This window comes from Stenella coeruleoalba (genome assembly GCF_951394435.1).
Source record: "Stenella coeruleoalba genome assembly, chromosome: 11".
Classification (NCBI taxonomy): domain Eukaryota; kingdom Metazoa; phylum Chordata; class Mammalia; order Artiodactyla; family Delphinidae; genus Stenella; species Stenella coeruleoalba.
Window position 1 is genome coordinate 31,932,732 of NC_137157.1, and position 23,196 is coordinate 31,955,927.

At 36.0% G+C, this 23,196-nt stretch overlaps 2 protein-coding genes across 2 annotated transcripts in view; both read left to right on the forward strand.

Moving 5' to 3' along the window:
- CEP290 (centrosomal protein 290) overlaps positions 1-23,181 on the forward strand; it is a 97,299-nt gene extending 74,118 nt beyond the window's left edge. Inside the window, exons 40-52 of the mRNA XM_079936196.1 lie at positions 850-995; positions 1,328-1,483; positions 4,052-4,175; positions 8,539-8,673; positions 10,037-10,123; positions 10,810-10,974; positions 11,491-11,613; positions 13,587-13,759; positions 16,953-17,094; positions 18,241-18,314; positions 18,882-18,976; positions 21,886-21,965; positions 22,932-23,181. Of these exons, the coding sequence (XP_079792322.1) occupies positions 850-995; positions 1,328-1,483; positions 4,052-4,175; positions 8,539-8,673; positions 10,037-10,123; positions 10,810-10,974; positions 11,491-11,613; positions 13,587-13,759; positions 16,953-17,094; positions 18,241-18,314; positions 18,882-18,976; positions 21,886-21,965; positions 22,932-23,177 (1,746 nt within the window). The 3' untranslated portion in view covers positions 23,178-23,181. The remainder of the gene's footprint in view (positions 1-849; positions 996-1,327; positions 1,484-4,051; positions 4,176-8,538; positions 8,674-10,036; positions 10,124-10,809; positions 10,975-11,490; positions 11,614-13,586; positions 13,760-16,952; positions 17,095-18,240; positions 18,315-18,881; positions 18,977-21,885; positions 21,966-22,931) is intronic.
- On the forward strand, positions 4,370-6,041 carry LOC307193764 (uncharacterized protein). Its single transcript, XM_079936195.1, has one exon. The coding sequence runs from the start codon at positions 4,584-4,586 to the stop codon at positions 5,280-5,282; it is 699 nt and encodes a 232-aa protein (XP_079792321.1). The 5' UTR covers positions 4,370-4,583; the 3' UTR covers positions 5,283-6,041.
- Positions 23,182-23,196: the final 15 nt, after the last annotated feature.

Here is a 23,196-nt window from a genome sequence, read left to right on the forward strand (position 1 = left end):
TTAAAAAATTGCTTGGTGGAAAGGACATAAATTCTTAGCTCAGACAATTGTGAACAGAATTTTTAACTATATGAATGTTCAGTAGGACACTTGATATTTCTTCAGTACATGGGACTGTTCTGCATTACATAGACTTTCCTTGGACACCTTATCTCAATTATAACAAACCATAACACCGAGCCCTGAAGTATCCTAGTTCCTTCCCCCTTTTTTTTTTTTTTTAAAGCACTTATCACCAGCTAACGTACTTCAAAAAATTTTTTTTCTTGTTCTTTGTCTGTATTTTGCTCCCTTCCCCTAATCCAGCCAACCAACCAACCAACCAACATAAACTAGACTGTAATACCCATGAAGATAAGCCTTTTTTGTCTGGTTTATTCATTGTTTCTATTCGTAGTACTTAGAGTAGTACCTGGTGCATGATTCATGCTAAGTAAATATCTGTTGAATAAGAGAAATAATGTGCATTGAAGATTTGAAGGAGTTGTGATACTAGGAGATTGCTATGGGCTGACAAGATCGGGTTGGTCATTTATACATATACATTTTTTGTTGGAAGTTTACGTTAGTCATCATCCATTTGTATTAGACTCCTTTAGGAGTGTTGGCATTAGTCCAGACTGTTCCCCAGAATTTTATCTGTCAAGTTATAGAATACAGAATCTTAGACTGAAGGGCATTTTTGCTTACAGCTTGGCAGGCCTAAAGATTCTAGAAGTGACATAGCAAAATGAACCTGTTTACATATTCTTTAGGAAGTATTGGTTTACCATTGTTCTAGTAAATTGTAATTGATCATTCTAAAAAACAATATTGGTAATTTTCTTCCTCCTTTATTATTATTTACAGAGTGCCAAAGAAGAAGTAATTAGGTGGGAAGAAGGTAAAAAATGGCAAACCAAAATAGAGGGAATTCGAAACAGGTTAAAAGAGAAAGAGGGGGAAGTCTGTATTCTAACAAAGCAATTGAATACTTTGAAGGATCTTTTTGCCAAGTGAGTTTAAATTTAATGTAAACCTAATTAATTATGTATAGTCTTTAATTGACCTGGAAGTTAGTTTTTTGATAATATGAAAAATTTTTTAGTTTTAATTATCATTTATTATCTATAGTTCAATTTTTATTTTCTTTAAAATGTGTATTAAATATATTTTAACAATTTATAAGTGTAGTTTCCTATAATTTTGAAATAAGTTAGCTCATAGCAAATACAGAATGATCCAATTTTTGTATATTGGCCTTACAATAAGGAAGCTGCAATTTAATAAATTGAACAAGCCAAACAGTGAATGGTGTATTTTCATGATTCTGTATTAAATCCCACAGAGCTGATAAAGAGAAACTTACTTTGCAGAGGAAACTAAAAACAACTGGCATGACTGTTGATCATGTTATGGAAGTGCGAGCATTGGAGTCAGAAAAAGAGTTAGAAGAATTAAAAAAGAGAAATCTTGACCTAGAAAATGACATATCATATATGAGGTAAGCTAATACGTGGAAATATAGAAACTGATATAATAAATGTGTGTCACCTTAAGCTTGCGTTCTGGTGATTCTTTTCCTATGTGAGTTGAGATATTCCTGCTTCTTTTTATGCCACATAAATATGGATTATATTCTTGAACTTTTGAATATTATATTCTGTGACTCTGGATCTTGGTTAAATTGTATGGAAGATGCAGATATATTTTTGTTTTAGCAAGTCTGGATAGGTTCAGGCCCCATGTGCTAACCTGCTTTATGTGGGCTATGGTTCCGGTATTATTTTCAAAGCTTTTACAATGCTCTTTGGCTCTGTTCTGCCTATGCAACTCCCTATTGACAGTCTGCTATGTGGGCTGTCTTCTATTCAGTTCTCAGACTCTTTAATATTCTGATTAGGATCAGAACCATACATTCATGCTCAAGGGGTGAGCCCAGAAGTTCATAAGCAACTTTATAAGGTTCCTTTCTTGAGCTCCTTTCCTTCTGTGATCTCCCTGATACATTTGGTTTCTCTCGGGCTCCCCTTTCTGGTACTTCGAACCAAATCTGTTGCCCTGTTGCGCCGTGCGCTTCAGCTATTGTGATCTTGTCTGCAGCTAAGCCAGCAGCTGGAGGGCAGAAAGGGGACGTGGCGGAGGGGGAGGGGCACTACTTTGCCTTCCCACCTTATTAATTACAGCTCTACCAATTGGAGAAGAAGATTCCTCTCCCTAAAAATTTTGGCTCCTGTGAGTTCCCCTTGCAGCCTCTGCCACCACTGCCTTGGAATTGCCTGAGGGTTGGGATATGAGAGAATGCATAGAAGAGAAAAATAAGAGGGATTTTTGCACTGTCTGTGAGAGTTGTTAAGCACCCTTTCTCCTTACTGGAGCTAGAACTTTAAGCCTTGCCTGTGGAGCTCTCTCCCTCTGTGCTGAGGCTCATCTTCAGGTTTCAAGCTGTGTTGTGTTCAGGTCAGGAAATACTAGAGGAAAGGAAAAGGTAAATTTACCACCTGTTTGCTGATATTTCAGATTCTCGTGTTTTGTCCCAATCTGTAAAATATTTACTTTTCAAGGTCCTTGTGAGCTTTCAACCTACGTTCCATCTCATTTCCTTCTAAGTCATTGTTTCTTAAATTCTTCAGAATTTTCCTTGATGGAGAAGAACAAAATGAAACATTTTTCTTTGTTTTGACATCTATTTATAGCTACTGTCTGGTCCTAGCCTCCCTGTTTTTCTTAGTCTAAACATATGTTCAGAATAAAACCGAATCCTTTTATTCTCCTTTGCAGTTTTCTCAAGGATCAAAATATTTTAGTTTTGAAACCTTCTAATACTTTTAGATATTTAATAGCTTTTTTAAAACATCTTTATTGGAATATAATTACTTTACAATGGTGTGTTAGTTTCTGCTTTATAACAAAGTGAATCAGTTATACATATACATATGTTCCCATATCTCTTCCCTCTTGCGTCTCCCTCCCTCTCACCCTCCCTATCCCACCCTTCTAGGTGGTCACAAAGCATGGAGCTGATCTCCCTGTGCTATGCGGCTGCTTCCCACTAGCTATCTATTTTACGTTTGGTAGTGTATATATGTCCATGCCATTCTCTCACTTTGTCACAGCTTACCCTTCCCCCTCCCCATATCCTCAAGTCCTTTCTCTAGTAGGTCTGTGTCTTTATTCCCGTCTTGCCCCTAGGTTCTTCAGAACCTTTTGTTTTTTTTCAGATTCCATATATATGTGTTAGCATATGGTATTTGTTTTTCTCTTTCTGACTTACTTCACTCTGTATGACAGACTCTAGGTCCATCCACCTCACTACAAATAACTCAGTTTCGTTAATAGCTTTTTTTCTAATATGAATCTGTGGAGGCTGAAGTAATTGGAGAAGACTTTATAAAAGAGATTGAACTTGTCTTCTCAGTTCAAATGTGAATTTCCGAATTTTATGAATCAGATCTAGATTTTAAAGGTGGAAGGGACATTCCGAGAAAACAGAACCCTAGCAGAGACATAGTGGCAGGAGTGAATCTTTCATGTGTGGGTAAGAGTGGATTTATTTGCCGAAGTAAGGGAAGAGTCCTGGACAAATGTGCTGAACAGGTGTGCTTGTGCCAGATAGCGGAGGGCCTTGTAGGCCATGCAGGTGAGTAGTATAGATTGAAGAAATAGATTATTATCTGGCTCCACTAAGAACCTTATAAAATGCTTTACCATCTTGAGAAGCGCATGGATGTTATGAAATTATTATATAATGTTTTAAAAATAGTAGGTATTTTTATTCAGCTGTTTTACACAATCCCCAAAATAGATGCATGTTCTTTACATATATTAATGTATTTTTTTAAAATCAAAATACCCTTTTTAATTCATAGTTTAAAGGAGGCCAGCCGTGAATCCTCTGTAGAGGATCAGTTTATAATATAGTCGTGTTTTAATTTAATTTTGTAAAGTTTTCAAGTTTTGTAGAATTTAAAAGAAATACAGTGTTAAAATATTTTTTTCTATTTTTTAATATGATAAAACAGTAAAAAGTTGGAAGTTTGAACAGTAAAGAGTCTGTGATTGTTGTTCATAGGACCCATCAGGCTCTTCCTCGAGATTCTGTTATAGAAGATTTACGTTTACAAAATAAATACCTCCAAGAAAAACTTCATGCTTTAGAAAAACAGTTTTCAAAGGATGCATATTCTAGGCCTTCAGTAAGTGCACGTCTTTTCTTTTCATTTTTTGTATTCTAAAGTTTAAAAGTGAAATCAACTTCTACCTTTAGCTAGCTAAAAACAGTAGATCCTTCTCATTCATATTAATGCAATAAATCCAACTTTTATTTTTACTAGGTAATGATGTATGTTAACTTCTATAATCCTTTTTACATAATAATGGTAAACTTATGATTCTTATGCTTTGCATAAAATGTCATTACAAATGATTTCTGGAGATTTTTAAATGTAGTTATGAGTTTTGCTGTGACAAGAACATATAGTTAGATAAAATAGGAAGGTATGTTATAACATTATTTCCATTCAGATATGTGATACATTTCTCGTTTTTCTTTATAAAGTCTCATTAATGTAGAATTATTTGTTGTATCTTATTTTAAAACATTCATGTGTATATTTTTATTATTTTTTTTCCTTTTCTTTTCCTGTTTCTTCTCTTTCGTCTGCTTCAAGCAGAATCTGTTATGTGATGCAGCTACGCTTTCTCCTCTTGCTACCAGTGTTAATAAATACAGGCATAATATTTTTCACAAAAAGAACAATTTACACAGGAACCAAAAAAAACCCATGACAGTACTCAGAATTAAAAATAGGAAAGGAATAGATGTTAGGGACAACTTATATCATCAGGTACCTAGGAATACTCTACAGTGTTACAGTAATGAAGAAAAACACAAAGCAGAAGATATTGTAGATCCTACGGAGTTAAATAAATCTGAGTCAAGACCAAATAATAAATCAAGTCCATTTAGGTCAACTAATGGTACCTTGACGGATTTTAACTCCAATTTTGAAAAGGAACCAGATTGTAAAGTTGAAAAAATTAATCAAGACTGTTGTGAAAATAATAAACAGGAATATAAAAACAAGGAAGAGAATGAGCTAGGCAAGAATGAGAAAGAAAAGGGACACATAGCTGAAGATGTGAGTCACAACAACCACATGGATCCAGAAGAATCTGCTGGGGAGGACTGTGGTTACGCCACAAGCGCTGCTGCAGTGAGGCAGTGTGCTGAGGAGGATGCACAGGCAAACTCTGAAACTGATGTGTCAGTCCAGCCAAGAAATGAAGCGTCCCAGGTTTGAGTACATGGCAGTCCTTTATTTCTCTCTTGGCTGAGTTTTCTCATAGCAAGTGGTGTACATATATGGTGCAAATGGAAACAAATTGTGTAGGATTTGTAAAGAATATTAATTGTTAATAAACTTCTCCTTAAACCCTAATATTTGACTAGTTCCTACAAAAACTTAGTGGTTGTACATTTCCCGATTCATTTTAGTACTCACTGTTTTACCATTGGTATTGGTATTACCATTAGTACTCACTGTTTTACCAAGTATTAGATTAGGTAACAGAATAACGAAAATAAGGCACTTTAGATGAGTTCGTTTTGCCTTAGAAATTCCTACTTCGGCATGCTGTAAAAATCTCACTGCGAGTAAAATTTCACGACAATGAATAATATCAGTAAAAATCTGTTATGATGCTGTGTAACATTCTAACATATATAGCAAGTTCCTTTAATGGTCTTTTTGCCTTGTAACAGATACTTTTTTATAATGAGAAAAGGAAGCTTACATGTAGTGCCTAGGTATAGTTTTCACAATACTCTGCAGAGAATTATTTCTACTTTATGTGGGAAGTTTGGAGAATAAGTAACATCTCTAGTGATCAAGAAGATGCAGAACCAGGATTTAAATGGAGGTCTGATTCTACAGTTTATGAACTTTCTACATACACACTAAGTTTGGTCAATTTATTCAACAGAATAAGAAGTTTGTTCCCAGTTGAAATCAAATAGCATTCATTTATTCTTTCATTCCTTTCCACTTCAGATATTCTAGTCACCTAAGTCCTCATTCTCATTAAATCAGACATTTAAATTAAGAGAAAATGGATGAAAATGTCTTAATTCTTATTTCGTTTCCTTATCCAGGTACATAATGCTTCTTTTTTTCACTTGATAATAAGTAATTGAGAATTTGAGACTTCCACTGTGTGTTATCACTAACTCTCATCCACTAAGAATTTGACTTTTGGCAGTGTATACCTTTTAACAGGATTCTTCTTCTATAGAGCAATTTGGAAGTCCCCCCAAAATTGATTACACAAGAATTTTATTTATTTTACTTTTATAGAAGTTTCACTAGAATTTATTTTCCAAAAATTTGGACAATCTCAACTAATACTTTTAGTTTTGTTTTCTGAGAATAGGAAGGAAAAAATGATCCACATTCACTTACACAAAGAATTGCATCCATATTTTAGTGAGGAGAACTGTTGAAAACATTCAGCAGTTCATGTAATATCATCAGATAGAATTATTCTCTTCTGTGAATGAAATTTAGTACATTTTATATCTATCAGTTAGGGGTACTTATTATCACTTATTAAATAGCTATCATAGACTGAAGAGGTGAAGTAAGGGAGACAGAAGAGCTCAGGGATAGGGAACTATAGATTTCCATGTCTGAAGAGACCTTAAAAATCATTCCTGTCTAGTGCCTTCATTTGTAAGATGCAAAAACAGAGGACCCGGGGGCTTCCCTGGTGGTTGAGAGTCCGCCTGCCGATGCAGGGGACATGGGTTCGTGCCCCGGTCCGGGAAGATTCCCACATGCCCCGGAGCGGCTGGGCCCGTGAGCCATGGCCGCTGAGCCTGCGCGTCCGGAGCCTGGGCTCCGCAACGGGAGAGGCCCACGTACCGCAAAAAAAAAAAAAAAAACAAAAAACAGAGGATGTTGCAGGTGGCATGATTTGCCTAGGGTTAACCTTAATAGTAGTAGAATCAGAATGTATACTTGGGTTATCTGACAGAGAATAAGTAGGAACATATTGCTATAGTTTACTGACATCATGAAATATGTCCGTCTTCTTTTTCTTGCCACTGTATATGTTCATACGCACACACATTCCCTCAAACAGTTAGAAATCAGGTAGATACATGCAGTGTATGCCCTCAGGTCAGAATCAAAGGTCGGCCCAGAATTTCTTTACATTTCTGTCTCCTATTTTCTAATTTCTTTACTTTTACTGCGTTTTACCTAAGAAAACTTTTTTTTTTTACTTTTTTTTTTAACCTAATGGTGAATATGTCAGAATGTATTTAACCTACTGCTAACTAAAAGGATGTTACAGAGCCATGTATAATAAATGTATTTATAGAATATTATACTTTAATAATAATGTAATGTGTAATATATAAATATATTATATAATAATATGATAATCATCATAATGTCTGTGGAGTTATTGAGTTGATCGTCAATCAAGCCAATAGAGAATGGAATGGGGGAGAAAAAAACTAAAGCTGTTCTGAGTGCTTTCACAAAATTATCTCATATAATGCTCTTAACAAGTTTATGAGGGTAAGGGGTATTCTACCCACTTTATAGGAAAAAGTAACCGAGCACAGATTTCTCTTTCAAATAATCTATAGCTTAGAATGAGAACTGAAATTGAACATAAATAATAACCCAAGGTGGATTCATGCCAAAAGAAATGCAAATAAAGTGTTACTGGATTTCAGAGGAGGGAGTGATTACTTTAGCTCAAGGAATGATGAATAGCTTTCTAAAGGAGGAGGAATTGAGGCACTTTTTGTAGGCTTGTAGATTTGTTTGCTAGGGCCACCATAACAAAACACCACGGAGTTGATGGCTTAAACAACAGAAATGTATTCTCTCACTTCTGAAAGCCGGAAGTCCAAAATCAAGGTATCGGCAGAGTTGATTGCTTCTTTAGGCCTTGGGGGAAGGATCTGTTCCAGGCCTCTCTCCTTGGCTCATAGATGGCTAGCTTCTCCCCATCTCTACAGTGTCTCCCTTCTATGTATGTCTGTATGTTCACATTTCCCTTTGGTATAAGAACATCAGACCTTGTTGGATTAAGGCCCACCCTAATGACCCTGTTTTAACTTAGTTATCTCTGAAAAGGCCCTATCCTCAAATAAGGTCATTCTGAGGTACTGAGAGTTAGGACTTCACATATGAATTTGGGGCTGGGTAGGGGTTGGGGCATGAGACAATCTGTAACAGGTAACAGTACTTTATTTTTGGATGGAAGGACCACTACAAATTCGTTTAGTCATTATGAGAGTATATATGGAGGCATTATATGTGTGGACATTATTAAATCACACTGACTTTGCTTTCTGTATTAATTACAACAGACTGATTACCTTTTCTCATGTGAGTTTGTTTGTTCGTTTATGGTTGTTTTCTCTAGAGCTCTCCAATTTTCTCATTCCTTTGAGGAAAAATGTTCCCTTTCAGCGTAGTGTTTCAGCGTAGCTTTTATTTGTTACACCTTAAAAATATTCCTAACTTCATTTTCCTGAAGACTTCACGAATAGAGTCAGATGATCATTATCAAAGAGAACAGGAGCTCCAGAGGGAAAACTTGAAGTTGTCATCTGAAAATATTGAATTAAAATTTCAGCTTGAACAAGCAAATAAAGATTTGCCAAGATTAAAGGTAAATTTAATATTCTTTATTATAGTTAGGAAATCTAATGCCTTTTTCTCCCTACTTAATTGTTATGTTTACCATGTTAGCTTATGAAGAAGTCAGAAACTCATATTCATAAAATATCATGGTAGTGTTATACTTTCTGCATTTGCTCATTTAACAGTTATTTGTTGAGGGCCTTTTTTGTGTGAGGTACTCTTCTAGGTGCTGGAAAACAGCAATCAAAAAAATTCTTGCACTTGTAGAGCTTACATTCCAGTAAGGGAAGGCTCATAATAGGTAAGCAAGTCAATATGTAGTATGTCAGCTGAGGTTAAAGTGCTAAGAAGAAAAAGCACAGTTAGTGTGAAGGGTGTGTGTGTGTGTGTGTGTGTGTGTGTGTTGCATAGGGGTATAGCTGACCCTTGAACTGCAAGGGTCCACTTATATGGGGATATTTTTCAGTAGTAGATACTGCTGTACTGCCTTTTCCATGGTTGGTTGAACCCACGGATGCAAAGGAACTGCAGATATAGAGGACCAACTATAAGTTATACCTCCACATTGTTCAAGGGTCAACTGAATATGGGATTGCTCTTTAAAATAGGATAGTAAGGGGAGGCTTCCTTAATAAAGTGATATTTTAGCAGAGAGCTAGGGGACAGGTAAGGAAGTAGGTCATACAGTTACTAGAAAAAGAGTTCCAGGCAACAGAAATAGCAAGTTCAAATGTCATGTGTGTGGCAAGATGATGGTTGGTGTATTTAATTAACAGTTGTCACACTTTAAAATATTAGGATAGCTCTAAAAATATAGTCTTTAAATTAAAATATTTTAGGATAATTGTCTCTTTTAGAAATTTATTTTGATGTTTATAATAAGTTTATTTTTGGTTTTCCAAATCTTATCCTATTTAAGGGAGTCCTTTTCTCTTGACTGACTGTTTCATTTGTGTTTTTTAACTTAGAATATCAGCAATCTGTTAATTCCACTGGTAACAGTATAATTAAGCTATATCCTGCTTCTCTCATTCTGATTTTTACACTTAGAACCAGTGTCAGAAGATCAGTTGTCTCTTTCTCTGTACTATGTGGGTAAGGTTCTACATATGTAATCTCTGGGAGAGTTGAAATCAGGACTTCTAAACTCAAATTTCTATTGTATACTAAGGCAATAATGCAGGAAATATTTCTTGAAATTCATATACAAAATGCTGTTGTATTAACTCAGCATATGTCATGGTTCAAAATCCTCCTCATTGGTGTAAAGACCCACTTGTTTAATTCAGCTATACAGTTGAAGAGACTGGTAGTTCAGATGAATTGTTTGCCTTTCCTTTTCAATGGCTATAGCTATGTTAAATTGTTACATGTTTTCTTTAATCTTTTAGAATCAGGTAAGGGATTTGAAGGAAATGTGTGAATTTCTTAAGAAAGAAAAAGCAGAAGTAGAGAGGAAACTTGGCCACGTTAGAGGGGTGAGTATGTGAGAATATGCCGTATGTTTGTTTTGGCTTCAGAAGTGATAAGCTGGAAATGAAAAAACAAGTTTGGATATGTCATAACAGTATTGATATGCCTTTACTAGTGCCTCTAGTTTCAATTTTATTCTGCTGCATCTATAATGTAAAACATCATTAAGCTTTCTCTGTTTCAAGTTAATGTATTTTATCATCTGTCTCATCTTACATGCTTTTTATCCCACTTGGACTCTATACCATCTCTTTTTTCATTGCATATCCCTCTACACCTTGAAAACATTTAACTTCCAGGAATCTTCCATCTGTTCATTGAGGTAACTGCTAACTGCTCCTTGGTCTGGTTCTAACATTTTATAATTATTTTTTTATGATATCCATGGCAGCTTCCTAGTTATAATGCTACTATACTAATGTTCTTTCCAGTATACTAGGGTTTAAGGTGTTACTTATTAGCTGCATGACTTTAGGAATATCAAATTCTCTGAGTCTTGATTTTCTTATATGCAAAGTAAGGGTAATTCCTCTTTCACAGGGTTATTATAACGAGTTGAAGTCGTACAAGCCTTGGCTTCAAATGTTAGGAATCAACAATGAGTTTAATAATAAACCTCTTATATTCTTGGTACTTTATGTTATACTCTCTAAAATATTTGATTAAATAAAAAGTTAACATTTTTTCCTAGTCTGGTAGAAGTGGAAAGACAATCCCAGAACTAGAAAAAACCATTGGTTTAATGAAAAAAGTAGTTGAAAAAGTCCAAAGGGAAAATGAACAGCTGAAAAAAGCATCAGGAATGTTAACCAGTGAAAAAATGGCTAATATTGAAATGGAAAACGGAAAACTGAAGGTAATATTCTTAATGCGGTCATTTGTACAGAATGTTTTACTGATATAATTTTTAAAGACAATTTAAAATATAGTGTATAAAGTGGCTTTAATGGATGCAGTAGATATTTTACACATACAGAAAAAAAAATGTTGGAGACAAGGCTAAGAGTAGTTAGAGTAGCACCACTTGGTCATTTTATTATTTCCAGACCATTGCTTCTCAATCTGGCAGCATAAAATTATTAACTGTATCTATTTTCAAAAATACATCTGCCTAAGCCCCCAATTTTGAGATTGATCAGATTATTTTGGGATTGGTCCTACCATTGGTATTGTGATTCTTTTTTAAAGTCATCAGCTCATTCTAAGCCAAGATTGGGAACCTCTACTCTAGATGACCAGTATTAAAGGGGAGAATTTAATTCTAATTATATCAAATATGGTCTCTAAAACCACATTAAACTAAGTTTTATGAGTTTACAAGATCATCGTTTATTTCCTTGTTTTGATAATGTAGGGTTTTTTTAATTACTAGGCTGAATTAGAAAAACTCAGAGTTCATCTTGGACGTCAGTTGAGCATGCACTATGAATCCAAGACCAAAGGCACAGAGAAAATTGTTGCTGAAAATGAAAGGCTTCGTAAAGAACTTAAAAAAGTATGGCTTTCATTATTGACTATACTTATTTTTATGTTAATTAACTGCTACATTTTGGGAAAACAATGAAAAAGTTGATGAGAGTACCTACTCAGAGTAGGTATTAAGAGATTTAGGAATTGTGCTGTTTTGTTTTGTTTTTATTTATTTATTTTTTAATTGGGGTATAGTTGCTTTACAATGTCATGTTAATTTCTGCTGTACAGCGAAGTGAAGCAGCTATATGTGTACATATATCCCCTCTTTTTTGGATTTCCTTCCCATTTAGGTCACCACAGAGCACTGAGTAGAGTTCCCTGTGCTATACAGCAGGTTCTCATTAGTTATCTATTTTATACATATTAGTGTATATATGTCAATCCCAATCTCCCAATTCATCCAGGAATTGTGTTTTTATGCCCACCATCCTTTCACTATGAGGAACATTGAAAATAAAAAATTAATAAATTCAGAGGCAGTATAATGTAGCCAGTATTCAAATCCTAGCTTTATTACTTCTTTTTTTTTTTAATAAATTTACTTATTTTTGGCTGTGTTCGGTCTTTGTTGCTGTGCGCGGGCTTTCTCTAGTTGCAGCGAGCGGGGGCTACTCTTTGTTGTGGTGCACGGGCTTTTCATTGCAGTGGTTTCTCTTGTTGCAGAGCACAGGCTCTAGAGTGCGTGGGCTTCAGTAGATGTGGCGCGTGGGCTCAGTAGTTGTGGCTCACGGGCTTAGTTGCTCCGCGGCATGTGGGATCTTCCTGGACCAGGGCTTCAACCCGTGTCCCCTGTATAGGCAGGTGGATTCTTAACCACTGCGCCACCAGGGAAGCCTGCTTTATTACTTCTTAACTGTGGGAGCTAGGGGAATCTACTATTCCCTCTCCTCTCAATTTCCTCGTCTGTAAAACTGGGAATATTGAGTATATCTATTTCACAGAGCTGCTACAGGGTTTAAATGAGTTAATATTTATGCACATGTCTTAGAATAATGCTTGATGTACAGTAAAGAGTATATGGGGCTTCCCTGGTGGCGCAGTGGTTGAGAGTCCACCTGCCGATGCAGGGGATGTGGGTACTTGCCCCGGTCCGGGAAGATCCCACATGCCGCGCAGTGCCTGGGCCCGTGAGCCATGGCCGCTGAGCCTGCGCGTCCGGAGCCTGTGCTCCGCAACGGGAGAGGCCACAGCAGTGAGAGGCCAGCGTACCGCAAAAAAAAAAAAAAAAAAAAGAGTATATGAAACTATTTTGTTAAACAGTAAGATTCCTTTCTATTTAAGTGGCAAAATATATTCCTTGCCCCAGAAAAATAGGTGTTGTTATTTATATGGATGATCCAGTGAATAAATTGCAATTATATTTTTAAACTAGTTACAGTGGTATATGAATGTATTGTGAGGCCAGAGTGGTACTGTGCTGTGAATGTGGATGTTTAATAGTGGAAATAATCTGTGGTAATTACACATAGTTTATACTTACAGTTATGTCTCTCAGGTACTAAAAAGTCAAAACATCTTTTAAAAATCTAAAGACATTTCCCCCACGGCATTTTAAAACAACTTGAAATCTAATCCCATTAACTAATTAACTGGATATATGTACCTTATGAATTTATTTAAATACTTAGAAAAATTGTGTTTGGGTAATGGTATTGAAATTAAAATACTCAGTGAATGATGAAAAAAAATCTAAAGACATAAACTATCCCATTTTCTCTAACTATTACAAATATGACAAATTTAAAGTAACCACTAGAGTAAAATATTGTAAATGTATTTTTCTAACCTCATTTACATGATCTGTTCTAATTATTATGGCCATATTGCTGTTTTACAGTAAAAGAAACATTGGATTTTTGTTGGAATTTTAATCAGCATTTAGAACTCCAGGTTATTTTCTTTCTAGTTTGTAGTGATTGATAATTTTGAATATACTATATCCATGAGAACAATATTACGTTTTGGCATAATATACTAATTAGCTTTTAATGATAGGAAACTGAAGCTGCAGAAAAATTACGGATAGCTAAGAATAATTTGGAGATATTAAATGAGAAGATGACAGTTCAACTAGAAGAGACTGGTAAGAGATTACAGTTGGCAGAAAGTAGAGGTCCACAGCTTGAAGGTGCTGACAGCAAGAGATGGAAATCAATTGTTGTTACAAGGTAGGAACAAACAGTTTAAAATTTGCACAGTTTAATGAGCTCTAATTCTGCCATTATTGTTTTTAAAGAATATGACAGTGATTCACTTAGTTCTTTCATAAAGAACTGTTTGGTTGTTTGTTTTAACATGATCCTCACTTTTTCTTCCTTAAAATATTTAACTAATTGGGGTGTCGGCATGGGACAGAGAAGAGCTGGGGCTGGGCTAAGGGTGTTGGAGCTGGGTAGGCATCGTGAAGCTGCTGTCAGCCATGAGCCTGGACTGATGGTGCCCAGCTTCTCCCGGGTGCTGCTTTTCTCCAGCTACAACTGCAATTTTGGAGTTATGTTCTGGGCATCTTGCTCTTCAAATAGCCTCAACAGATGAATTCAGCAAACAGTTTTAATGTCTTACTGGCCTCTGCTTTCTGGCACTTGATTTTCTCCCATCCCTTGAGCCTTTTCTGAAAGTATGTGCAATTCCTGCCTGTCAAATCAACTTTGTGGCTATGAAAGAGGTGATAGGAATTCAGTAGTAAACATTCATATGTTCATTGTCACTGTCCCCAGAGGTGGTTCATCATAACTCCGATGAGTCAGTAAAAGGCTTTGGTGTCATTCTCACTTCCAACGTTAAGCAGCTGCTTCAAGGAGTATATGTAGAAGCCAGAGACCAGTGACATCCTGCCCATGTCCTGTCCCAATAAAGTCATCCTGTATGAAGGGGTGTTCTTGACATCTACTGGCCCCATTTCAGAAGGCAAACATATCTTTATTTTACCATATTCCTAGAGTTGCTTCTGTTTGTGCATCTCAGCATCCCCTTGGATACCTACCTGCTGTTGAGAATGGACTTGATGCGGATTGGCAGCCACCATCACTACAGCTGGGATGGCAATCTTAGCACTGTGAGGCTACAGCAGGCCCCACAGTGGGCCGGCTGCACTCACTTGACCCTGTCAGACAAGTCTAAGGAGAAAAGAGAAAGGTTTTGCAGGTAGATTAGAAGGCCCAGGTGGCCAGGCAGTCTTGGAGAAGGGTCCTTGGTTCCTGTCCCAACATCATACTGAGAGTACTCAGAATCTACTCTTCCCCCATAACTGTTTCTTAATTCTGTCAGAGGGCTGGTGTGAGGGCTAAATGAAATAATATGTGTGATAGTGTAAAGGGGAGAAGGGGTCTTCTTTTGCCTGCTTGGACTCCAGCAGAGGCTGTCAACCAGCAACCCTATCAGTTGATTTCCTGGTTGGCCCTTTATTTCCTTCTACAATCACACGTGGACTCAAAGAATTTTGAGTTGCTTCGAGATGTATTTATCCAGCAGGTATTTACTCAGTACCTGCTGCATGCCAGACTCTGCTTTATGTTAGATGTATTTCTTTTTTTTTTTTTTTTTTTTGCGGTATGTGGGCCTCTCACTGTTGTGGTCTTTCCTGTTGCGGAGCACAGGCTCTGGACGTGCAGGCTCAGCGGCCATGGCTCACGGGCCCAGCTGCTCCGCGGCATATGGGATCTTCCCAGACCGGGGCACAAACCCGTGTCCCCTGCATCGGCAGGCAGACTCTCAACCACTGCGCCACCAGGGAAGCCCTAGATGTATTTCTAAAAGGCCTGCTTTGACTAGGTTCCTTCAGAGAGCCAGGTAGCTTCCAGGGCTTAGAAATACCTATTTCTCACTATGCCCTTAAGTAAATTACAGTTCTTCTGTGAATTTAAGGTTTTTTAAAGCTGTGGAAATGATAATCCCTGTCCTCTTCTTTTCTAAAAAAGGGCTCTTTGGGGCTGCAGAAAAGATTATTAATGTGAAAAGGGTTTATAAAGTTTATAAATATTTGAAGGGGTGATGAGATTTAACCATAACTGAAAATGACTTTGCCCTTTAGATCATTTATGTGTTTTTCATCTGAGAACTGTACAGATAACTGAGTATAGAGTAGGCCTTCAGTAAGCATTTTTTAAAAAAACTAAGTCCTAGTAGAATCCACTTGACAGAAGGCTAATTCTGATCTTTGGCCTCAAGCCTCTCTAAATCCACCAAAAAAATTGCTAAAGTCTGCAGATGGGATTAGACACCCAGTTCGGTAAAGTGGTTTGGAGATAACCTTTTGGTACCCATTAACCATTATGTTCACACTGAAATCTTTATAGTTGCTCTGTTATTTATTCAACAAACTGATAACGTCTATTCCACATCCAGCTTTATAGTACTGACTGCTGAGACAGGCCGGGGTGATGCAGGAGCTGTTTTAGATAGGGTGGTCAGAGAAGGCCTCTCTGACTGGGTGGCATTTAGAGCTGGGAATTGAATGACAGAGTGAGCTTCAAGATATTTCACCACTTCGATGGCTTTTGTCAGGTTAAGAACGTTGCCTTCTAATCTAGGTTCCTAAGGTTTATCACAAGCTCTTTGATAATAATTGTATTAGTTTGTTGTAATACTGAGATAATAATTTTCCTTCTTTATCCTGTCCTTACCTGATTTTGTTGCCAAAGTGTTCCTTCTTTCCTTTTCTCTGGAAAAATTTGAATGTTATAAGCATTGTCTCCTTTAAGGTGGTATGATGGGTTTGTAAAGCCATTTTGGCTCAGTGTTTTAGAAGTTTCTTTTGGAGTGTGGATTTTTTTTTTGAACTATTGATCATTTCTTGAAAATTTACAAATCTATTTAGATTTTTACAAGCTTCATCCCTCCCGCATCTTATGCCATTTTTCTTACCCCTGCTTTTACACATTCTTTTCCCTCTCCCAGCAGTGTTCTTTTGGTTTTGCTCTACCTGGATACCTCCTACGTGTGTGTGTGTGTGTGTGTGTGTGTGTGTGTGTGTGTGTGTATTAAATGCTTTAGTTTGTTATCTCTAAGTATATTCCTAAGAATATTCAATAATACAGAATTTTATATTCTTATGAATTTAATTTCTATTTGTGATTGAAAAAGGTATTGATTTTAATCTTTGACAGTGGTAAAATTCAGGTTCCATCCTTGTTATAACTTTGGGAAACATCTAAATCCTCTATTTAATTGGCCTGTTAATTAGGGGTACTTATCCCTTGCTGTCACCTAATGCTAAGTAAATATGTAGGAAAAGATTTGACTAGAAGACACAGTATAATAAGATATTCTTTATTTTTAGCGCAGTAACTTGAACTAGCTTTTAAATGAATTAGAGAAATTATTTTCCACGTCTACACCATTTTTTTTTCTTTATACTTTTAGAATGTATGAAACCAAGTTGAAAGAATTGGAAACTGATATTGCCAACAAAACTAAAAGCCTTACTGATCTTAAACAGCTTGTAAGACAAGCAACAGAGAGGGAACAAAAAGTTAAGAAATACACGGAAGATCTTGAGCAACAGGCAAGTAATGTCATTTTTCTTTATGTGATAAAATAATGCATCGTATTTCAAACCACCCCTCGGCATTCATTGTGTTATGTAGGTAAAAATGAACTCTGGACTAATTCCTCTCCTACAAGTTCCATCTAAGTGAATGGCCCCACCATTCACCTATTTGTTTAAGTCAAAAACCTTGGATCATAGACTCCTTTCTTTTCACTCATACCCCGTGTCTTTTTCATTAAATCCTGTCAGCTCTATTTCAGATGTATCCCAAATCTGATGATGTCTCAGCACCTCCAACACTGCCAGTCTAGTCTAAGCTATTCTCTCACACCTGAATAGCAGTAATTTCCTAACTGGTCTCCCTGCTTCCGCTCTTGCCTTGTTTCACCTTCTCCTCCTTATCCCTGACCTATTTTCCACATAGTTGCCAAGTAATCCTTTAAAGGTATAAAGCAAATCATAGCAGTCTCATCCTTAGAATCTTCCAGTGGTTCCCATTACCCCAGAACAAAATCCTAAAGTTCTTTTCATAGCCTGCAAAGACCTACATGGTATGGCATCTGGTTTCCTCTCTAGCCTCACCTTTACTTTCTCCAGCACTCATAGTGCTCTAGCCACGCTGACATTCTTTCAATCCTCGGGAAAACCAAACTCATCCAAACTTCTGGGCCTTGCTTTTGTTTCCCTTGTTTAGAATACTGTTTACCCAAATATTCTCATAGCTCACCCCTGCACTTCATGTCTCTGCTTAAATGCAAGCTCCTCAGACCCTCCCAAACCTATACTACTTTCCATCACTCTGTCCTCTTACCCTAGGTTATTTTTCTTAATAGCCCTTCCCACCATCTTGAAGTGTTATCAGGTCACATCACATGCTCACTGTTTGTCTTCCCCCACTAAAAATGTAAGGACCACAGGATCATGAAGGAAGGGATTTTGCTTATTCACTGCTGTATCCAGTGTGCCTAGGACAATGCCTGGCATGCAGTAGTTCCTCAATAAATAATTGTTGAATAAATAGTGGATAGATCACCATAGATGTACAATCATATGAACTTTTGAAAACTCAACTTTTAAAATTATGCTTCATTGAAAGTATCTTTATAAAACCTCATATTTCCGTGTCAAACTTTGTCTTCTAACTTTTCATTGTGCCCAAAGATTGAGATTCTCAAACATGTTCCTGAAGGTGATGAAACAGAGCAAGGCCTTCAATGGGAGCTTCAAGTTCTTAGGTATATTATTTGTTCATATGACTACTTTTTAAAAATTATTTTTTAATATAACCACATTTGCTATATCTAGACAGTTAAGATTTTTCAACCTTGCTGCCTAATAGGTTTTTCAGCCTTATTTCATCCTTCTAATGCCAATCACTCTTTTATATAATGGATGCTAAAAAAAGGGTAAACCAGATCTTAATATAGGTGTCAAGTTTGTAATTTAAACTTTCTTAATCGCATAGAATATATTAAACCTTAGCTTCCAAAGGCAAATGTTAATTGAAATGAGGAAAAAAATTCTTCCAAGGCTCTGTGTAGCGTACTTTTGTGAGGCTCCTCCCTGCAAGAGAAAAACTACTCTTGAAAATGACATCAGATCAGATTTTAAGAACATGAAGGATTTTGATTCTCTGATCTCTGAGAATGCTAGCATTGCAGCAGGGAGAGTAAATGGACAAATGTTTACCTTTATAAATATCAGCAAGTTCTAAGCACTGTACATCACACAATTAAAGAAATGCTCATGTATTTTGTGGAGCAATGTCTGTCTTTTTTTAACACATTATCATTGTGTTCTAGATTAGCTAACAGACAGCTGGAAAAAGAAAAAGAAGAATTAATCCATCAGATAGAAGTTAACAAAGACCAGAATGGACCTCAAAGCACCATACCCGGTAGTATATTTTTTAACACACTCATAGCATGTTAGATAACCCAAGTTTTTGAATTAGGGTTTGCCTTTCTTGTTTGTTCACACATTTCTGATAACTGTCTTCCTTTTATAAAATCAAATCCTTGATTTAAGTTTTTAAAGCTGTCTCTGTCTTCCACAAAACAATATTCCCATTGAGCCCTTTGAGTTGTCTGTAATATTGAGTAGCAAGTATTCAAGTGTCTTTCTCCTTGTATTCCATCTGGATGTTACGGATTTAACCATGATACAATGCTAAGTAATAAATATTGGGTCTGTTACAATGCTAAGTAATAAATATTGGGTCTGTTGCTTCCAGTTTCTCAGTATAGGCCCTTTTAAGCCCTTTGAACATTTTCTTCTAAATGTTACTTTCATCTTGTTATTAATTTAAAAACTAAATGTATATAAGTAAACATTGCCTATATCCTTTCTTTTTTCCTTTTACAAAGTAAAAAAGTCTATCCTACCCTCTTCCATTTGCATTCAAAAGTGATTACTAATCATTCCCCTGTTCCTGTGTGCATAGGTATGCACATATACACACAGGTATGTAATGTATATGTATATGCGTGAACACACATACAGTGAATAGTTGATCCTCATTATTTGCAGATTCTGTATTTGCATATTCACCTACTCAGTAAATTTACTTGTAACCCCAAATCAGTACTGTGTGGTACTTTTGCAGACATACACACAGAGCAGTGAAAAATTTAAGTTCTATGATCCACACTTTCCTAGATGAGATTCAGCAAGGTGATGCTCTGCATTGTTTCAGCTCTCATACAAGGATGACCAGAGGAAGAGACAACAGGCGGCACTGCTGCACAGGGCAGGAACCTCTGGTTCTGGGACCAGCTGGACTGGGTTTAAATTTCAGCTCTGATGCCTGTCATTAGGGCAGCCTCAGGAGTCACTTGATACTTCCCAACCTTGTTCTCTCCTGTATAACAAAGAAAATAGGACCTACCAGGATGAGTTGTTTCCAGGATTTAAGATTATGAAATCTATGTGAGATGTATGTGTATGTAGGTTTATTTTCCCTAAGAGCAGTGGTTCAGTATTCACTAATTCATTGTTCATGTTGACTTTATAGAACATAACTACTGCAAATAATAAGAATCGATTGTTTGTATGCATATTGTATTTGATAGCTTTTATGAAAATGCCAAATTCTGTTCCAAAGGGTTATACTAATTTATATCTAAACAGTTTTTGACTATTTCACATAGCTTTTCAATATCCTACCAAGTAGTCTTGTTGCTACTTTGTATTAAGGCTGTCATGTATGAGTCATTCCAGACACTGTGCTAAATGCTTTACAAGCGTTGTATAATTTAATTCTTATAGCCCTGAATTTTGAGTACCTCTGTCTCCATTCTACCTGTGTTAAACAGATTCAAAGCAGCTAGGAAGTGGCAGAGGCAGGATGAAGCCTAAATCTGTGAAACTCCAAAGCTCCTTGCCATTTCCTGCTATTGACCATTAGACTGCCTCCTCTCTTGGTGACTATAAGTACATACGTAAACCTCTCTTGATAACATCTCTTCCAGCAGCCAGCTTGGTGTACTAACCCAGACACAGCACCAAAGAGCAGTTAATGCTGTTGATGTTAGGCAAGTTCTCTTTCTAAACCTCAGTTTCCCGAGAAGGAATTTCTGAACCCTCATTTCCTCATCTTCTATTTAAAAATAAGGATATCTACCAAAGACTGTTAAGGCTCAAAATCAAACCAAAACTTTTTTGGAAATTTTAAAGCACTATTTAAGTATACGTGATCATTAAGCTAACTTTTGGAAAGTGCTATACATAATAATCACTTTTACTGCATAATTTCATTACCAAGCTATGTAATGTATAGCATCCCACTGATTAAGACAACTCAATATAGCACTCCAGTGATCAAAAATCAACTCTAAAAAAATCATTAGTACTTTCTGCAGAGGTGAGGGAAGCTTTGAAAAGTATGAGGAAAATATTTGTCTCCAACTTACAGTAATTGGAGGACCATTCCAAGGTCACCTTAATAGAATATGCTTCCTGTCCCATTCATGAAAATGTATTTGCTGACCATTATTTTCTCAAAATTCAGCATTATTTTAAAAATTTTACCCCTCAATGGATGTAAAATATGACCACATGACACATTATATGCAGTTTAAAGAAAGTATGTTTCTAGCAAAGATGGCAATTAAAGCAAAAATACTATTGCCCATTGATTCTCATTATAAAATTAGAGATATGTTAACTCTGGGGGAAATCAATAAATTAAAGCCCTTGTGCTTTTTATGTTTTCCTACCAAAATATCAGGACTTATTCATCTTTGTGTTATCCATCCTGCCCAGCACATTTTTCACATAGTATTGGGTTGGCCAAAAAGTTCGTTCAGGTTTTTCTATAACCTCTTACGGAAAAACCCAAATGAACTTTTTGGCCAACCCAATAATTACAGTAAATACGCACTGAAGTACACGGAATAGTCAAAGCTGTTGGGTAACAGGAGCATTTGGCCACCTTATGGTTGTAGCCCCTTCCCTAACAGTCTACTTATTCTAATGTTGTACTATTAGCACCTAACAGATTTTCTCGGTTCTAGAATTTTTCTCTGAAAATAATGGTTTCTTCCATGTAAAAAATCAACCTGGATCTATACTTCTAACAAACATCTAACGTATGCCTCTTCTCTTTGTCTGCTTATGGAATTATAATACCTGATATAGAGGTAGCGTACAGAATTCACAGCCTGAAAAGTGTTTCAACAATAAAAGACAACATTTTCCAGGCTCTAGTTTCATAAATTTCCTCCTTATCCTCTAAAAGAAGTCCTTTATCTTGAACTCATTCAGAGTGGGAAAAGCTTAGTCTAATTTTCACTTTTTTGGAGACAGATCCTGATCAACTAAAGGAAAAGGTCAAAGATCTAGAGACACAGCTCAAAACCTCAGATCTAGAAAAGCAGCATTTGAAGGTAACTATTTTAATTATAGTATTATAAATGTTTTGTGGAAACAGCTGTTGAAAACTGTTTTTATGCTCACCATCTCTGAGTTTTAAGTATGTATCCTAAATATTCCTGGGATCACATTTTATACTTACATTTAACCTTGATATTACAAAGTTGATTATATTCATCTGACTGTATTAAAAATATTTATTAAAACAGAACCATCAAAAAATTGAGACAAATAGGATTAAAGAGTAAATTATTTTTAATTGTCACAAATATAGCTCATTATTTTAATATTTTTCTAAGTTTTGGGTCACATTGGGAAATGTCTTTTATTTCCTTCAGAAATTCTTTTCAGGAATAGTTTCCTTAAAGAAAGATATTTGATATGCTTTATCTCTTTAAGAATCTGTAAACAGAACGAAAGAGCATAAATATGAAAATTAACTAGTGATCACTGGCTATTCTACATGGTCATTAAAGCTCAAATTGTTCCTTTACCAGATGCCTAACTTTTAGCCAGGCAGAAGCCCAACAGTTTACCTGCTCATAAATATATTTATAACAAGTGACCATTATTCATTGAAAATCAGATATTTGTAAAGAAAATACAAGTAAAGCCTAACCAAAGAATCTTAACCAAAATAACTTCAATGTTGTGAATAGCCAAGTTTTTTGATTGCCTCATTGAGAGTATCTTAATATTCTTTTGGAGAAAGATTAAATCCCCTCTGATTTAAGAGCTGATAAATTTTAGTCCAAGACCAGGACATAACTTAGAGAACAAATAATTTGACAGTTAACAAGTTAGTTACTTACACTGTACAATGAAACCTTATTAATAAAATCTTAAGAAAATACTTCTGCCATGAATTTGACTATTCAGGTTACTTTGGCTTTCATGTTTGTAATTAATCTCTTTAGTTCACACCTAAGGAATGTATTTTTTCCTATATATACCTTTTAAAGATAATATGTTCTTATTAGGAGGAAATAAAAAAGCTGAAAAAAGAACTGGAAAATTTTGATCCTTCATTTTTTGAAGAAATCGAAGATCTGAAGTATAATTACAAAGAAGAAGTGAAAAAAAATATTCTCTTAGAAGAGAAGTTAAAAAAGCTTTCTGAACAATTTGGAGTTGAATTAACTAGTCCTGTTGCTGCTTCTGAAGAGTCTGAAGATGAAGAGGAGGAAAATCCTGTTAATTTCCCACATACTAAGGGCCACCTCTAACTATAGTTTTATTTAACTG